General features: G+C 41.8%; 2 protein-coding genes across 2 annotated transcripts in view; one reads left to right on the plus strand and one right to left on the minus strand.

Moving 5' to 3' along the window:
- The window catches only part of LOC126162788 (uncharacterized), a 640,449-nt gene that overhangs the window by 81,231 nt on the left and 541,542 nt on the right, over positions 1-17,676 (plus strand). The gene's annotated exons all lie outside the window — the stretch shown is intronic.
- Positions 1-17,676, minus strand: part of LOC126162787 (polypeptide N-acetylgalactosaminyltransferase 1-like) — a 353,756-nt gene that overhangs the window by 78,528 nt on the left and 257,552 nt on the right. The window contains exons 6-7 of the mRNA XM_049919504.1: positions 14,695-14,862; positions 1,367-1,577 (exon numbers count right to left, since the gene is read on the minus strand). Of these exons, the coding sequence (XP_049775461.1) occupies positions 1,367-1,577; positions 14,695-14,862 (379 nt within the window). The remainder of the gene's footprint in view (positions 1-1,366; positions 1,578-14,694; positions 14,863-17,676) is intronic.

The raw sequence follows: 17,676 nt of genomic DNA on the forward strand, positions 1-17,676 counted from the left end.
CTACCTACTGGCAATAAAGAAAAAGAAAATACAGGAACTCACATAACAGTGACGACAGACGATAACGGAGTGCAGTCAACAATAACTATATAATATCTGCAAGAAAGAATGATTGTTCCTGATCAAAAGTGAAAAGCCCTGGCTCAAGAGTGTCTAGCTGTTCCCAGCGAGGGTGCGAACTCTGTTACAGATTGTGGACGGCGTTGAAAAGAGATTGGATTAACTATGAAATTCAGTTACTAATGTGTGGACGCGAATAGTACTTCTTCAGACTATGAAATACTATGCGTGGCAGGTAATTCTCTCACAGACTGTGGAATGAAAACAGATTTGTGTGCACGGGTATAATTTGTACCTACATAACTGGTTACGTAATTTTCTGCACAATTAACCTCCAGACGAATAAATGGCTGAACAGACGTTTAAGGGCTATAGTCAAATGATTATTAAGTTACGAAGTCGCTAAAATTTGGCAACGTTTTTTTGGTTCAAATGGCTCTGAGCACTATGGGACTTAACATCTGTGGTCATCAGTCCCCTAGAACTTAGAACTACTTAAACCTAATTAACCTAAGGACATCACACACATCCATGCCCGAGGCAGGATTCGAACCTGCGACCGTAGCGGTCACGCGGTTCCAGACTGAAGCGCCTAGAACCGCACGGCCACCCCGGCCGGCAGCGAAGAGAATTTTTCCACAAAATTATACTGGTGGGATTTGAACCAACGCTCGGAAATTTGCATTAGTTCACATTCCATGGCGCTACCGACTGTACCACAAGTTCAAAGTGAGTTTAGTTTAATAAATGGCCTCAGTTGAAAGAATGAATACGTGTTTCAACAGACAGTAAAAATACTGGTTTCAGTGGAAGAGGAAGAATGAATAATTCACTGAATACGCAAAACTGCAACGGATTGTATTCGTTCAGTTGCTACGACTGGCTGGTTTCACCCAAAAGAAATGAATGATTAATAATCCAACCGATACGTTAACTGAAACTGAAAGAGTCCATTGTTTTTCCAACAGGCGACTGAATCGATTGTTTTCATTCGGGTGTTTCCATCGTTAGTGAGCATCGGCACGTCCTAATACACCTGTCACTCCTCCACGTCGAGCCGCCTTACTGCAATGATTTCATACAGCCACGTGGCAAATACAGGTCATTTCACCGTCATGACGTCAGCACTCAAGGGTCTCCTGATAGCCTGGTACCAATTCCATAAGATCTTCAAGCGCTCCACTCGGAGAGTGAGGGACATTATTTTTCAAACCAGGTATCACGTGAGAGAGAGGATGCTGAGGTGGCACACACACACACACACACACACACACACACACACACACAGGGTAGTTCAGGGACTGACCTGTAGGGGCGCGCGAGGTCCTTTCGGCGGCGCCTCATGTCTGCGGCGGTGAGCGCGTACCAGCGGAAGTGCAGGTCCCAGTTGAAGGCGCCCCAGTGCAGCTCGAAGCTGCGCTCGTACGCGAACGTGTCCTCGTTCACGATGTCGATCACGGGGCACGCCACCACGCGCCGGTCCTCCCACACGCGACGCACCAGCGCTTCCAGCCAGCCTGCAGACGAGGTCACCCGACACACACGGTCAGCCGCAGCCGAAGCGGACACAGTAGTGGCTTTCAATCATTCACGGTATACAAGAGGGTAGAATAATTTACCACGTTACTTCCCCCCTTTACCTCCTTCTCCTTTCTACTCCCGCAACATATGCAGGGGACCATCTGTGACGTCAATGCTTTTTTATTCGCCTAATATCATGATGTGAAGTTCTAACATCCTGCGTGGTGTCTGTCTGTTCTAAGTCGTGTCTCCCTACCACTTTCGCGCAACGACGCTCTGAGCGTGTTTTTTAGGAAATTGACTAGTTTGAACTTGGGAGCTGTTGCTGGTAAGGAGACGCCAGACCACACATGACATGTAGAGTTCAGAAGAGTTCAGTGAAACTAGCGATGATATAACCAAATACTTAACGATTTCAGCGTCAGCTCCACTGCACTCCCTGTAAAAGAATCTTAATACTAACTAAATTTAGTGGAAGGGGTTCAAGAATTTCCTATTTTTAGTTAGATGGTAAAATAATGTCGAAAAAGCAGTTAAGTTCACCATTGGAAATTTTGTTCTACTCACAAAACATTGTTTATAAATTGCACTATTGATAAAAGGACATGTTTTAATACAGGATGATAAGAACCAACTGCGTTCAACAAAAATGTGAACGAATATTCCCTGAATGGGTTTCCAAGTTCTACAATTGATCGAAGGATGACCTATGCCATATCACATCTATAATCTACGTTTAAATTAAGTTTCACAAAAGAGAAAACTCTCAAAATGCTCTACAGTGACCCTCAATTATCTTTAATTACTTATGTAACTTGTCGTAAATTACAGTGGCTGATGTGGCTTCTCAATAATTATATAACAGAAAAATCATAGTGTTTCAGATTTTTACTTCAAGTAGCAAATGTGAACACCATGAGATTTAATTGACGATCGACACTAGTATTACGTAAAAAGGGGATGTAACAGGTGAGACTTCTGCAGTTTTGAGTGTAGCCTTATGCGCTCAAAAATGCGGCATCGCGTGCGTTCATTACCTTGTCGGTGATCGTCAGGGGGCGGCGGCCGGCGCAGCTCCATCCAGCTCGCCGTCTCCGAAGCAACTCTAACTTCTCCTTACTACAATTTAACGAAGTTGGTTAAAAAAAACTATCTGGCTGTGTTTTCATCTGACCAATCAGGGTCTCAATGTTAACCTTAAGCTCCGCCTGCAAGAATTCTGTCTATCCAATGAGAAACGTTATACTTTTCGTGGTGGGGCAATGTTTTTAACGTTTGCAACGTAACAGAGGCGCGAAAAAGTCTCACGCTAAAACTTGCGGCTCGTGTGGCCCTTTTAGTGTTATCGTAAGATCTATACTGTTCTTCTGGAGGGCTCTAGCTTTTAACATGGGCTGGGGGGGTGGTGGTCCTGGTGGTTAGCTGGCGACGTGGGTGTCCGTCCCTTATCGTAGGGCCTTCTAGCTTAACACGGTTCTGCTCTCGGCTTCTGTTCTCGTTTCTCCCCTCGGAACTGCGTCTGTCTCACGGTGGGAAGGTATGACATGCATTTAGGCATTCTTGTGTTAGTCTGTGGTATTCCATTTGCTCACTCGTTACTCGTATTACTTTGGTTAATTTAATGTCACGGTTTATTCGGAGCTATGTGACATACTACTGGATTTGCTTATCATCTCAGGGTTTTCATGGAAGGTGTTGGATTTGCCTGACACCTTACAAAGTATGTGACATTTTATTACATGGATGTATGTACCGTCATTAACATGTACATCAGTTAAAAGATTTGTGACAGTTGTAATATCCACGACACTATGTTCTAGCCACAAGATGTTAAAATGGACTAAATGTACAAACTTCAACAAATATTATCGATACTACGTATAGAAAAGACTGTATTGTTGAAACGTCTCTGTTGGATTCCTTTCATGTTAATTTCTTAAATCTGTCATTTACGGCATACATTCCACTTCTAAATTTACTGGGGTGTTTCTGACTCTATGTGGGAGGAGACTGAGCAGTGGAACGTGTTACTTTTACACATAAACAAGAAACGATCTGTCACACTACTACACTTTAAAACACAGTTTATATGTAATTCATGTCACACAGTCTCATACAGAACCTACATTCGCTTTCTTTTATATACTGTATATGATAAGATACTGTCATCCCCCTTACTTTCTGTGTAAAAGGATGAATGAGCAAATGTATTTCTAGTTTCATGCTTGACGGTAGCAGACAAGCCTGTTTGCTAGAGAACAGTAGGACGAACATCAGAACAGGCAGCTACGCTTTCTAAAAGCAAAGAGGTTTCTATTCTTCGTATGGTCCTGTCCCTCCCTTGTCATGTTGGTATAGGAAGCTGCCTCTCTGGTCACTTCCGTTTGTATCTGTGAGGTACCCTCAGTGGGGGCCCAGGCCAGTCTGTCCTCTGCGAGCGTCTGAAGTGGTAAAATCTCTGGCTAAGCGCATCTCTGCTAAGTCCGTAGGACAATGGATTTCTTAAGTTCAGCCTACCTGAAAATTTAATCACCTTTATTTCAGGTTTAGATCTAAAATATCTAATGTTATCTTAAATTACAACGCAGTGTAATTTGGGTGTGAAGTTCAGAACATCTTCCAGTAGTTGCTTTGTCACTACTTTGTGAGTAAAGTGGAACCACATGTTGATGATCCATAACTGTAACTAAGATCATCAATCTTAAATGCGAATATGCATGAGGTTACAATGTATCGTCTTGACAATATTGTTCAATATAGCAACTTTTCTTCATGTTCAATCAATGTGGGGTGTACTTTGTGAGACCAGTACCACGTGCTTATACAATTGTTTGACCCATCAGGTTAATAGTAGGACGATAGTAACCAGTTCGAGGTTTTTCTTTTGTAAATTGCATTTCGATGTAATTTATTTTAATTATCTAAATTATTGTGGAGTTACACTCTTTGTGCGAACCAAGTTGACCATGTGAAGCATGTGGTGTAATCATCAAAGTAGCCCTCAGCTATTCTTTTCAGGGAGCTTTCACAGAGAGTTAGTATGAATTTAGTATACCAGTGTGTGGTAATTTCATGACGGACAGGATTGCGCTATGAACGTAACTTCTTTGGGTAAAAATTGAATTGGTTGGTTGTGGTTAATTTCCTCTTGCGTATGTTTCAACGTTCTTTGTGTGTTATTTTATGAATGCAGTGTTGTATGCAGTCTCCCAATCTTGGCTCCATATTTGATGTGTTCCGTAAGATTACAAACTCACATTTTCATTTTCACAATCCTAAATAAGGCACCAGTAAGTTACGAATCAAGTTCAATATGCTGAAATTTTAACGGAACAATGATCAATGTTAAAATAAATGTCCAAATATAAACTGATTTATTTCTTTTTATTTAAATTCTCTTTTTATATATATATATATCACCGGTTGTCGTAAGATGACTATTAAAAGATTATAATTAATGTTAGTCTGGTTGGGAATTTGGTAAGCTAGACTGGATACCTGGTGAAACAGTTGCTCAGTAATGCAAGGTTAACTTCCCCAGATAGCTCACAGCTTTTAACCCGCTTTTATTGTCTTGAATATCAGCACCGCTTTCAGAACAACTTACTGCATCAACTTTGCATCGTGTAAAAATGACGATAATTATTTCATTATTTCTGTAATAATTTAATTTCTGAATGAATTAAAACTATTATCAGAGAACTAAATTCATAGACAACGATAATTATAATCTTTTTCTGTTATCTGTGTTAACTGTGGTACAGTTGTTCTTCCCGTGCTAACTGATAAACTGTTCGGACGTGTGACGTGTGAGATCTGTAAAGAGAAAGCCTGTAACTATATTGTTAATTATTATTTGAAAAACAGAGTCGCTATTGTCTAGGCGTGGATTTGTATTTATTTCAATTGTAATCCAATCTAATTAATGTTTTTAAGTGTTAATTTTCAGCTCCACAATTAGGAGCGCTGACATTAGCGCTAGTAACTTACAGCGGAGGCGGAGTACTTACACCGGAGTTTTCTAGTAGCTGGTATAAAAAATATGAAGCATTTTTCATTAAGAAAAATTTTAAATGCTAAAGAATAGAGAGCAAAAGGCTTAAAGACTTATCTGAATATATTAACTTGATGTAAAAGTAATCAAGAATAACAATAGACATCTTAGCAAAAATATCACCGCGGCAGTTTTGAATCGAGAATTTTAACAAACATAAATGTTGTGAGATATAAATGAATGGAAATAAATGTGCACCGGTGGTCCCGAATCTACTTTAAAAGACAGAATTCATCTCAGGTTGAATCTTTAAAAACAATGTTCACAGCACGTTACGTAATATCAATTTCTTATTTCCTGATGTATGAAACCTAATTATTTCGGATGATTTACATGAAATATTTTAATAGGAGACATACGTCAGTGTTGTGCGCGTGTAGTATTTTCTGACTGAATGTTAGCTTTGCTAGGGAAAAGTGCTTCCATCTTAAGTAGCAGTTGTGTAAAATCTGATAAATGATATGCAATTTAGTGCCACTCACACGACTTTACTGACAACATTTCTACACAACGTCAAGTGGAGATTTATTTAGCAGAGTGACAAATATTAGCCGGGATAATCATTTTTGAGATCAAACGAATTGTTACTCTGACAATAGGTAACTGGATTTATATTTTTTAGATCTACCTTAAATATCATTTATAAGTAATTAGTCACGAAATTCTATAAACCGGTTCCGCCACACAGTTTAATCTTGTAATGCTACTCATAACTGTTACGGTTTGGTATACAGGAAACTGATGGTGTTCTGTCTACTGAAACTGGTTGTCGAATAAAGAATTTTATCAACAGCTCGAGGTGGTAATCATAACATTTTTCAAAAACTTCTGTAAAGTTTGGAAAGTACGAGAAAGGTACTGACGGAAATGTAGTTGTGAGGGGGAGTGCTGCTTAGGAAGTGTAGTCGGTAGAAACTAGCTCGTGGAACGCAAAGGTTGGACAATCGAAGTCCAGACCGGTAAACAGATTTAACCCATCAGTCCCAACATAAAACATTCAACCATTGTGAATGAAGAACACTACGACTGTGATGAATAAAGGTTTGTAGGAATGACTGCAGCCAGTCACGTTTCGGTTTATTCTTGAGTTTTTATTTACAATGACGGGTTTTGTATCGCCTAGCGGTTCATCATCACAAGGTAGATACCCGTAATGGTTGCATGTTTGCAGCGTTGTTGGGGTCGTGTAGCAGTGGCCAGACGTAAAAACGAAACATGTAAGCATTGAACGTAGCGAGAATTATTTACGTTATTTGTGTAATAATGAATATAGTACAGTACAAATAGACATATACTGACTTCCGCCAATTTGCAACGCGAGTGCTCAACAAAGAAAGTTTGTGCCCCTACATAAATTCTTTGAACAAAAACTTTAGTCAGCTCTTTGGTTTATTTACGTTTTGTAAAGCCCGCGGAAGTTGTTACCTGTAGCAGAGTGCTATAAAATTAACGTTACTGGAAAACAAGCATTATGTTTTCCGGAATAACGTGTGCACCAAGAACAAACCAACAGATACTAATAACTGTAAGTAATGCATTTAAGTAGATCTTTATGTAAAAAATTCTTGCTACATTCAGTACTTACATGTTCCGTTTTTCACATCTTGTCACAGCCACACGACCCCCACAATGGTGAAAATATGCGATAAATATGTACCATCTGATGATGAATCGCTAGGCGATTCGAAACCTGTAGTGGTACGAGGGTAATCCCAAAACTACGGTCTCCTACTTTTTTGTAAGTACAGAACTCTGCTTCTGCGGCAGTTGGTCACACTGTTATGAAGAGTGCTTCAAGCGCTGTGTGTAGACATGCGCACGCCGCGCTGACGCGCTCGGTCTTGGCTTGGCAGCCGTTGAGAATGGAGCTGCCGTTGGATGTTAGCGCCAAGTGCGAATTGCACGCATTTATTCGGTTATTCGGTTTTTCAACTCAAAGGGCACTGCGCCGATTGAAATCCATCGCCAATTGACTGAAGTGTATGGCGAGTCGTGCATGGATGTCAAAAATGTTCGTAAGTGGTGTAGAGAGTTTGCAGCTGGTCGGACCGAAATTCACGACGAACAAAGGAGCGGGAGACCGTCAATTTCTGAGGAGACAGTGTTGAAGGTTGAGCAAAGCATGCGTGAAGATCAGCATCCGGGGTGATCCACCCTGGATGAGCTCTGCACGTTGGTCCCTGAGGTTTCCCGAAGCACCGCTCACAGAATTTTAACGGAAACATTCAACTACCGGAAGGTGTGCGCAAGATGGGTGCCACGCATGCTGACTGAGGACCACATGCGGCAACGAACTGATGCTTCCCGTGCATTTCTTGACCACGTTGCAGCCGAACAGGACAACTTTCTGGACTCAGTAAACCGTTGCTCTCCTGCAACAGTTTCAGTGGAACATAGTCACCCACCCACCCACCCACCCTATAGTCCTGACCTGGCGCCCAGTGACTATAACCTGTTCCCTAAGTTAAAATAACATTTGGCCGGAAAGCGATTCAGCTCCGACGACGAGGTGAAAGAAGAGGTTCATAACTTTCTGAACGGCATGGCGGCGAGCTGGTATGACATGGGCATACAAAAACTGCCACAGTGTCTACAAAAATGCATCGACAGAAATGGTGATAATGTCGAAAATGGCTAAATGTTCAAGGTGTAAACTGATATAAACCATTGTAGAAATAAACAGGTCTATGTACTTATAAAAAAATAGGAGACCTTACTTTTGGGATTACCATCGTAAATAAAGGCGACTGGTTGCAGTCATTTCGGGAAACATTTCAATACCAATTTTTCTCTCTGAGTGAAAGACATCAATGTATAGTTATTTTAATTAATACTGTAGTCAGAAATAACAATACAAAAAATTATTTCTATACCAAAAACTCTATCCTGCGGTTTGTTTCCCAACGTGGAGAGGAGTGAGAGGTACATGGTTATTCATGAGTATCTCCGGGGTTTCAGAATACGACTGCACAAAAGCTACGTCGTTCAGGAAACGGGCACAGATCAGTGTGTGGAGCGTATCGTGAAGTTTGTAGCTCACATTGCAGGTGCTCAGTATGAGCACCGTATGTTAGGCGGCGTACGTCAGTAGGTGCGCGCAAGTTGTAGAGTCGAATGGTCTGTGATGGCGCGCCAGCACCCCGCGTTGCAGAACTGTTCATTGCGTTGCCTGTCTGCAGGCGCGAAGTCTTTCGACGTGGCAATAAGGAGAAGAGGGTTAGCATTGAAACTTGAAGACTGCGCAACTTACAGTTTCATTCTGTAACTGTAGGAATTCTGAAAACCAACGAATGGAATATTGATACAAGCCATGTCTGGAAAGTTTCAGTGAATGGTCTCCAAAAATAAAGGAAAGAAAAGTTAAAAAAGTACCTTCAATGGACATTAGATAAAACACACCTCTGACATCGGTTTAAAGCTGTTGGAAAATGACAAGAAACTATCTTTGTGGAATCGCTCGAACCACCATGGTCACGCGTTGTAAGATATGAACAACGTCTGGGAATATTCGTGAGCAATAGTACTTAGTGTCTTTGATTATCTTCAATTCTTCTACTCGCATTCTCAAGGACAACCACCGACCATTCACAAGCATCCGTCGCGGTTGTATCATTGTCAAATGGAACGCAGAACGGAGCAACGTGTTAACATGAAGTTTTGCTTCAAATTAGGAAAAACGATGAAAGAGACTCACGGAATGTTAGTGCAAGTGTACGGTGCTGGATCGGTGAATAAGAAGTGGGTGTCTGAGTGGTTTAGAGACGCAAAGGACGGTGTCGAGGACGGGCAACATGGAACGACTGCGACGGATGCTCAGCGGCTGTCTGACAGTGTAAGCACTATTGTTCACGGACGTTACGGGTATCCAGCAACGCGCGACCACAGAACTTTGAGCGATTCCACAGGAAGCGTTTGCTGATAGTTTCCATCGGCTTCACAACCGATGTCAGAAGTGTATTGTACCTAATCGTGATTACTTGTAAGGTCAGAAAAAGTATTTTGTTTTTAAATCTTGTTTCCCTTATTTTTTGAGACTATTCACCGAATTTTTCGGAGATACTTCGTATATAACAATAACATGCAGAGAATTCCCGCTGGCTCTCTGATAATCTGTCATGGGTATAAAACACGCAATGGACTAACAGTGAACGATAGGCGGTTCTAATTACGTGCAAAACAAACAAACAAAAAAAATACCAAGCGAGGTGGCGCAGTGTTTAGCACACTGGATTTTCATTCGAGAGGTCGACGGTTCAAACCCGCGTCCAGCCATTGTGATTTAAGTTTTCCGTGATTTTCCTAAATCGCCTGAAGCAAATGCCGGCATGCTTCCTGTGAAAGGGCACGGTCGACTTCCTTACCTAATGCGATGGGGTCAATGACCTCGCTGTTTCGTCCCCTCCGCCCAAATCAACCAACCAACCAACCAACCAACCAACGAACAAAACGAACAAACTGAAAGGGCTGGTGATATCTGTGCACTATGAGATTCCCTTATAGCTTGGATACAAAAAACAGAGCCGGCCAGGGTGGCCGAGCGGTTCTAGGCGCTACAGTCTGGAACCACGCGACCGCTACTGTCGCAGGTTCCAATCCTGCCTCGGGCATGGATGTGTGTGATGTCCTTAGGTTAGTTAGGTTTAAGTAGTTCTAAGCTCTAGGGGACTGGTGACCTCAGAAGTTAAGTCCCATAGTGCTCAGAGCCATTTGAACAAAAAACAGCGCTCAGTGTCGTCTGCGACAGTGCGCGTCTGCAATAGCATCTCCCCACCAGCCGCGCCGCATGGATGCCGGCCTCAGAAAAAATTTAGTCCGCAGGGGATAATCGAGAAGTGAGCCCCAGCCGAAAGAGCGGGATGGTGGGAATGTAGAAAATTTATATATATTGAAGAAACTGATTTTATAATACGGTTTTTGATGTCTGTACTGTGAGAAAGAGAGTCTTTTTGATCGATTTCACGAAAGCTTTATAATAGGGTAATAATTAATTTTCTTTACTTTAATTGCGCGTGAGCTGCTGCCTCCACACTACAATAACAATTTAGTATCCAACACGGAACTTTCCTCCTCTTCTTAATTAGCGAAGATTCAGGAAAGATTCGCTCTTTAATGTTACCTTTTGTAGTCTACGATGCACATACATATTTTGTAATAATTCTTTGAACATGACATCGTTGAACAAACAGCTTTAAAGCATTTTCAGGACTTGTCATTTCTTTGCAGCCCCTTGATTATAATGAATACTTTTGTAAAGTGAGTTTTCTGAATTTGCCAATAGACCTTTTAAAGGAATCAGTATTAACTTAATTTGCCACGTCATCATCCATTTCTCAATGTTTGTCACCCATTAGATAAAGACTTACAACTGCAATTTAAAATGCACACACATTACGTGGACTCATTGCACACCGAGTTCACATTTAGTTAGTTTGCCGCCCAGTAAATGAGACGCGCCTTGTTAGTAGCTGCCAATAGCTACAGCGGAAGTTTCCAGAGAGCATTTGTTCGAGCGTTGTTCATTGCCGCAGGTCATCCAAAAGAGAAAAAGAAAGAATTATATTTCAGATTTCAAGACACTTCGTTTCGTATGACCAGAAGTCGGCTAAGGTTTTGTCAAATCTCATATCAGAGAAACGAAGTATCACACAGAGAGTTAAGATTCTTGAAGTGAGTTCAGCTAGAATCTCGTTTTCTTTACGAGGCGACTCAGCGCACTCTCTGGGAAATGACACAGTCAGACTATCTTCTGATTCGAGTCATTAATTGCAACAGATGCAACTTCTCAAATAACTTTCACACAATCGAAGCAAAGCAACTGCCAATTCGAAATCTTTCTTTCTTTTAGTGTTCAACCCCGAGGCTGGTTTGCAGCATACCGCCATTCCTCTCTTCTGTCTGTCTTCCTCTTCACTTCCACGTACGTGTTACACCCATCATCATTCATGATCTGTTGCATGGTATGATATCTTTGGTCGCTCCCACCGATTCATTCCCTCAATAGTTCCTTCTGCTATTGTTCCAATGATGATGTTCTGTCTTAGGACGTGCCCTACAAGTTTGTTTCTTCTTATTTGGATGTGCCTCCACAGGGATCCTGTTTCCTGTACTCTTCTAAGCACCTCTTCATTTGTTACTTTGTCTCTCCAACTGACCTCATCATCCTTCTAAAGCACCACAGCTCCAGGGCCTCTAGTTGTCTTCACTCTTCTCTTCCCATTGCCCAAGTTTAACATCCGCATAGGGCCACACTCCAAACGAAAGCTTTTATGATAACGTTTCCTTATTTTCAGACTGATGTTCTTGCTGGTGAGTGAATTACTCCTCAGATTAAATGCAATTTTGGCATGCTGTATCCTGCTCACAATTTCTTTCAGGCTTCTAGCATCCCCTGTGATTTTGCTTCCCAGGTAAGCAAATTCCTCTATCACTTCCAGACCCTCTCTTCCAATTTTCATTCTCAGAAGTTCATATTCTGCTTCTGTACTGCATACCATCACTTTACTCTTTGTCTAGTTTATTCTCATTCCTTACTGATTGCGTAGAATCCTTTCAGTTGATCTGAGGACTTCCTGTAGATCCTATTTTGTCTAAGTGACTATAGCAATATCATCTGCATAACTAGCATGTCTATCTTCTGCCCATAAGTTTTGACCCCCACGTCAGTAGTTTCTCGAACTTGGTCTATAGCTTCCTGGATGTAAGCGTTGAATATAAGAGGAGAGGGAGCACATCCATGTCTTACACTTTTTCTAATGTTTGCTTCTTGTTCCTGGTGACAGTTTCTAATAAGTAGGAACTGGCAGTAAAACTAGCAATTTTTTAAAATATTTCAAAATACGATGGTCACTCAAAAAGAAATGCACACTATTTTTGTAAAAATACAGTTTTCATTCTGCATGTGTGAAAGTTCTACAGTGTGTAGATACATCCTTCCCGCTTGTTTTCAAACTTAGTTCAACCTGTTACCGTGACTGGCGCCGTCACAGCATGTCTTCGATGGCTGCTACACTTGACGTTCGTCAGAAGCAACGTGCTGTCATAGAATTCCTGTGCTGTGAAAACGAGACAGTGGGAACATCCACAAGGTCTATGTAGATACTGCTGTCGTTCGCAGTACAGTTAGTCTTTGGGCAAGCAGGTTACGTGATGAAAGCGGGCACGGCAATATTGAGGATTGTCCTCGGAGCGGGAAGCCTCGTACTGCACACACTCCAGACAATGTGCAGAGAGTTAACGAATTGGTGACTGCTGACAGACGCATCACAGTGAACGAATTGTCACGCTACGTTGGGATAGCGGAAGGAAATGTTTGCAGAATACTGAAAGTGTTGGCGTTAAAAAAGGTTTGCGCCAGGTGGGTTCCCAGACTGTTGATAGTGGCTCACAAAGAAACAAGAAAAACGGTATGCAGCGAACTTTTGGTACAGTCCGAGAATGGTGGAGATGAATTTCTTGGAAGAATTGTGACAGTTGATGAAACATGGCTCCATCATCTTTCACCAGAGACGAAGAGGCAATCAATGGAATGGCATTATGCAAATTCACCCAAGGAAAAAAATTCAAAACCAGACCTTCTGCTGTAAAAGTTATGGCTACGGAGTTTTTCGATTCGGAAGGACTCCTACTTGCGGACATCATGCCAAGTGGAACCACCATAAATTCTGATGCATATGTGACGACACTGAAGAAACTTCAAGCTCGACTGAGTCGTGTTCGACCACATCGGCAAAAGCAGGATTTTTTTCTGTTGCACGACAATTCACGGCCACATGTCAGTCCAAAAAACCATGGAAGTGATCACAGAACTTGGATAGACAACACTGAAACACCCGCCTTACAGTCTTGACCTGGCTCCATGTGACTATCATCTCTTTGGGAAACTGAAAGACTTTCTTCGTGGAACAATGTTTGAAGATAATGACTCCCTTGTGCACGCTGCCAAACAGTGGCTCCAATAGGTTGGTCCAGAATTTCACCGTGCGGGTATACAGGCGCTGGTTCCACGATGGTGTAAGGCAGTTGAGAGGGATGGAAATTATGTGGAGAAATGAAGACACTGTTCCTAAAGGATGTATCTACGCACCGTAAAACTTTCAAACATGTAGAATAAAAGATGGATTTAAAAAAAATAGTGTGCATTTCTTTTGCAGTGGCCCTCGTAAATTCCTCTATCACTTCCAGTTCTCATTCTCAGACGTTCATATTCTGCTTTTGTACTGCATACCATCACCTTATTCTTTGTCTTGTTTATTCTCATTCCTTACTGATTGCATAGAATCTTTTCAATTGTTGTGAGGACATCCTCTAGATCTTGTTTTGTCTCCGTGACTACAGCAATATCATCTGCATGACTAGCATGTGTATCTTCTGTCCATTAATTTTGATCGCCTCGTCAGTGGTTTCTCGAACTTGGTCCATAGCTTCCTGGATGTAAGCGTTGAATATAAGAGGAGACAGAGCAAAAAATTGTCTCTGAGCACTATGGGACTTAACATATATGGTCATCAGTCCCCTAGAACTTAGAACTACTTAAACCTAACTAACCTAAGGACATCACACGACACCCAGCCATCACGAGGCAGAGACAGAGCACATCCTTGTCTTACACCTTTTTCTAATATTTGCTTCTTGTTCCTGGTGACAGTTCCTGATACGTAGGAACTGTCAGTAAAACTAACAGTTTTTTAAAATCTTTCAAAACAGAAAAAAGAAAACAAAGAGAAATTATTGGCTCCCAGTTTCTCTCTTACACGTTCTTTCCCTACCAATGTTACCAACACTAGCCGGCCGGTGTGGCCGTGCGGTTCTAGGCCTGCCTCGGGCATGGATGTGTGTGATGTCTTTAGGTTAGTTAGGTTTAAGTAGTTCTAAGTTCTAGGGGACTGATGACCACAGATGTTAAGTCCCATAGCGCTCAGAGCCATTTGAACCAACACTACCGGTAATGGCAACATTTTCTGCGCCATCTGTGTACTGTACTAAAACTATGGAACAGGGTTTTGGTAGAGGGACTTTTATAGGACAGATGGGGAGGTGTTACGCACGGGCTGAGGACTCACCCGCGGTGCACTCGCAGTGGGCATCCAGGAAGACGAGCACCTTGCCCACGGCGGCCTCCGCGCCCAGCATCCTGGCGCGCACCAGACCCACGCGCCGCTTGGTGCGGATGACGCGCGTCGGCACCTCCAGCGAAGACACGTGCCTCTCCAGGGGCTCTCCCAGGAACGCTGCAACACGCCATACCGAGCACCCTGCACGCAGCTGGCGAAAGCTCTCAGTACAAGTTCCAGCAAAACGTTTTGTTTCAACTATAGTTCAATTCATTTATCTTGGCGGTTCGCGCATGCCCGCCCAGACGCGGGAGATTGCTGCGTTGCCAGTTGTACGCGCCAAGAGAAGCAGCGCCGTAGTATAGTATAGTTCGCAAACTTACGTTTAGGGGGGGAGCGCGCAGTTTATGAATTAAAGCCACCACGGCCGTATTAACCCTTTCGCTGCTACAGTGACGTGCTCCCCACATTCCGCGCTGTGCGCGATTTTGTCATCATTGCACTGCTCGCCTGTGCAGACACATGGTGTTTCGACTGCTTTGACACACTTTATCATTCGATTTCACAAAAAAACTATTTGGCCCAAAAATTTGATTTTTACACATCTTCTTGACTGATACCACCCCCCCCCCCCATAAATGACTTAATTTTGTTTCGATGTTAAACGCAGTTATTGTTCAGCATTAGATATATTAAACTATTGCACGAAATTTTGAAGAGTTTGCAGAGTCCATAACGTATACTTTCCGTATGATCGATTTCAGTTGCCACTAGAAATTTCAAAAAATTACATTCAAATGAATAAAATTCATGAAGTAAGACACTTCGATATTGTTTTTGAATAAAGAAAATATTAAGCAACAAACAAGGTTTGAACTCAGAACCTTTTGCTTAGCAGTCATAAGCTTTAACCATTATTATTTTTTTATTATTCACCAAAAACAGTAACAAAAATGGCTACAATTAAATGACATAAATAAGGTGACAGATAATTGCAGTCATAAATTTCAGCATTCAAAAAACGAGTCTTTAGCAGTAGCACAATTTAGCACCTTCACTGTCACCTTCAACTGGTGGCAGTTCAGCATGCACATTTTCTTCTTCTGCAGCCGGTTCCTCATCATCATTTCCCAGACCCAAATTAATCATTCAGTAAATCCTTGATGTGTGTTCCTACCAGGGTAAATTACATGGACAGAAGAGAAGTCCGGAACAGCGACATCGCAAAATATTTCACTGCCTTGTTATTTTTGTCAGTTCCAGCCTTCTAAACGCATCTATAGGGAGTTCAAGATCTTCCTTTATATCAGACACCAGATGTTTCTCGCCATATTCTTGTATCTGCTGTACTGCTGATTTATTTTTCATGTGTGACTTGCAGGTGAGGTTTGGGTCGGGAACGTGACCCAATCCATTCCCTCTCTACTAGGAATCCAGTTCCTAACCTATACCCATTCGGTTGAAGACAATTCGGAGCATGTTACCATATTTCTTATTGTGATTCTGATATTCGAGTATTTTCTCGAATTCATTTTCCACATACATCTCGTATTCAATATGTTCATCGCTCCCAATATTGTTAAAAACATAACTTGTATATTTGCCCATTAACCAAATCACTGCGTTATTTTTTGCCTGAGGGTAGTAACTTTCCTCTGGTCTGAAGAAAATGTTAGTCGGTACATTGTTTGCTGAAGTTCTTGTTATTTGAGCAATTTTCTCCCTGGTCCACCTCCAGTTGATAATCCGATCTCCACAAGTGTAACGATGAGGCACACTATCAACGAGGTTACATTTCCTGCAGAGGTTTGTGTCACTTAAACCGATGGCAAAGAGACGCTCATTAGTGCTGATGATGTTATTGACTACCTTGTACCACGCTGTTCTCACGTCAGACGAAAGAACATCACTACTCATGTTTTTCCAGACCACATTCCATGCTATTCCAGCATATTTGGTTTCTATGTTATTTTTCCTTTCATGTTTCAGTCTTTCAGCTAAAATCGCCTTTGCTGTAACGTTTTTGGAGTTTAAAATCTTTTTCCTGAGATAGCTTAGTTCAAGATAATACTCCCTAATGTGTTTCAGCTTAAAACTTATTTTTTGTATATTTATCGGCGGCTCTACACTTTCTGGCCTGACAATATCGTATAGTTTTGCTGTAATGCACCCTGGATCATTACACATTATGCTCCATGTTCGTTTGACATACAGTGCCATCACTTTAGACTAGATGTCGGTTAGACCCATTCCTCCATTGCTTGGATCCAAAACTGCTGTCTTCACCGGCACTCGAAACAATTCCCCTTTCCACAAGAACTTTGCTAAGGTGGACATGATCATCTTCGCCACCATTGATGGAATGGGGAGAACCTGTGCTATGTAGTAGGCCTTGGATAAAATATACGTGTTGACAAACAGTATTCTCTGGAACTGGTAACGCAGCTCGTCATTCAATATGTCTCCCAGAGGACTTTAAAATATCACGCAAAACACCAACAAGCACTGTTGGTATGACTATGAATTACTCACGTTTCGTCGAAGTACAATAGGAAATAAACAATTACCGCTGTTCTTTATTGCGAAAAAGCGGTTAGTGAGAATGATACAAACACCTTTCTTTGATATCGACGGAATTAGGAGGCTTATTGCTTGTTTGGTTTAATTAATTAATAGAATATGAAGCAATTGGTATAAAGAATGCTTTTTCCAAACTTTCTATAAAAGAAAGTCTGCTGTCAAGGCAGTGCTTTTGTTCAATTACTTTATTTATGACTGAACGGTTCTACAACTGAAGACACTCGTCCGTGCTCTGCACTGCATTTGAGCTCTGGCAACGTCGTTCTCTGTTCATTGACTGACTGTGTTTTGTGACGTCAGATGCGCAGAACGAACCTAAACTCGGCCGCCGTCGTAAATGACGCGCACTTTAGCCACCCTGCCTCAAACTGACGTTTCGATAAACCTGACTGATATTGACATTTCGGTATT

Source organism: Schistocerca cancellata, chromosome 2 (genome assembly GCF_023864275.1).
Source record: "Schistocerca cancellata isolate TAMUIC-IGC-003103 chromosome 2, iqSchCanc2.1, whole genome shotgun sequence".
Taxonomy (NCBI): domain Eukaryota; kingdom Metazoa; phylum Arthropoda; class Insecta; order Orthoptera; family Acrididae; genus Schistocerca; species Schistocerca cancellata.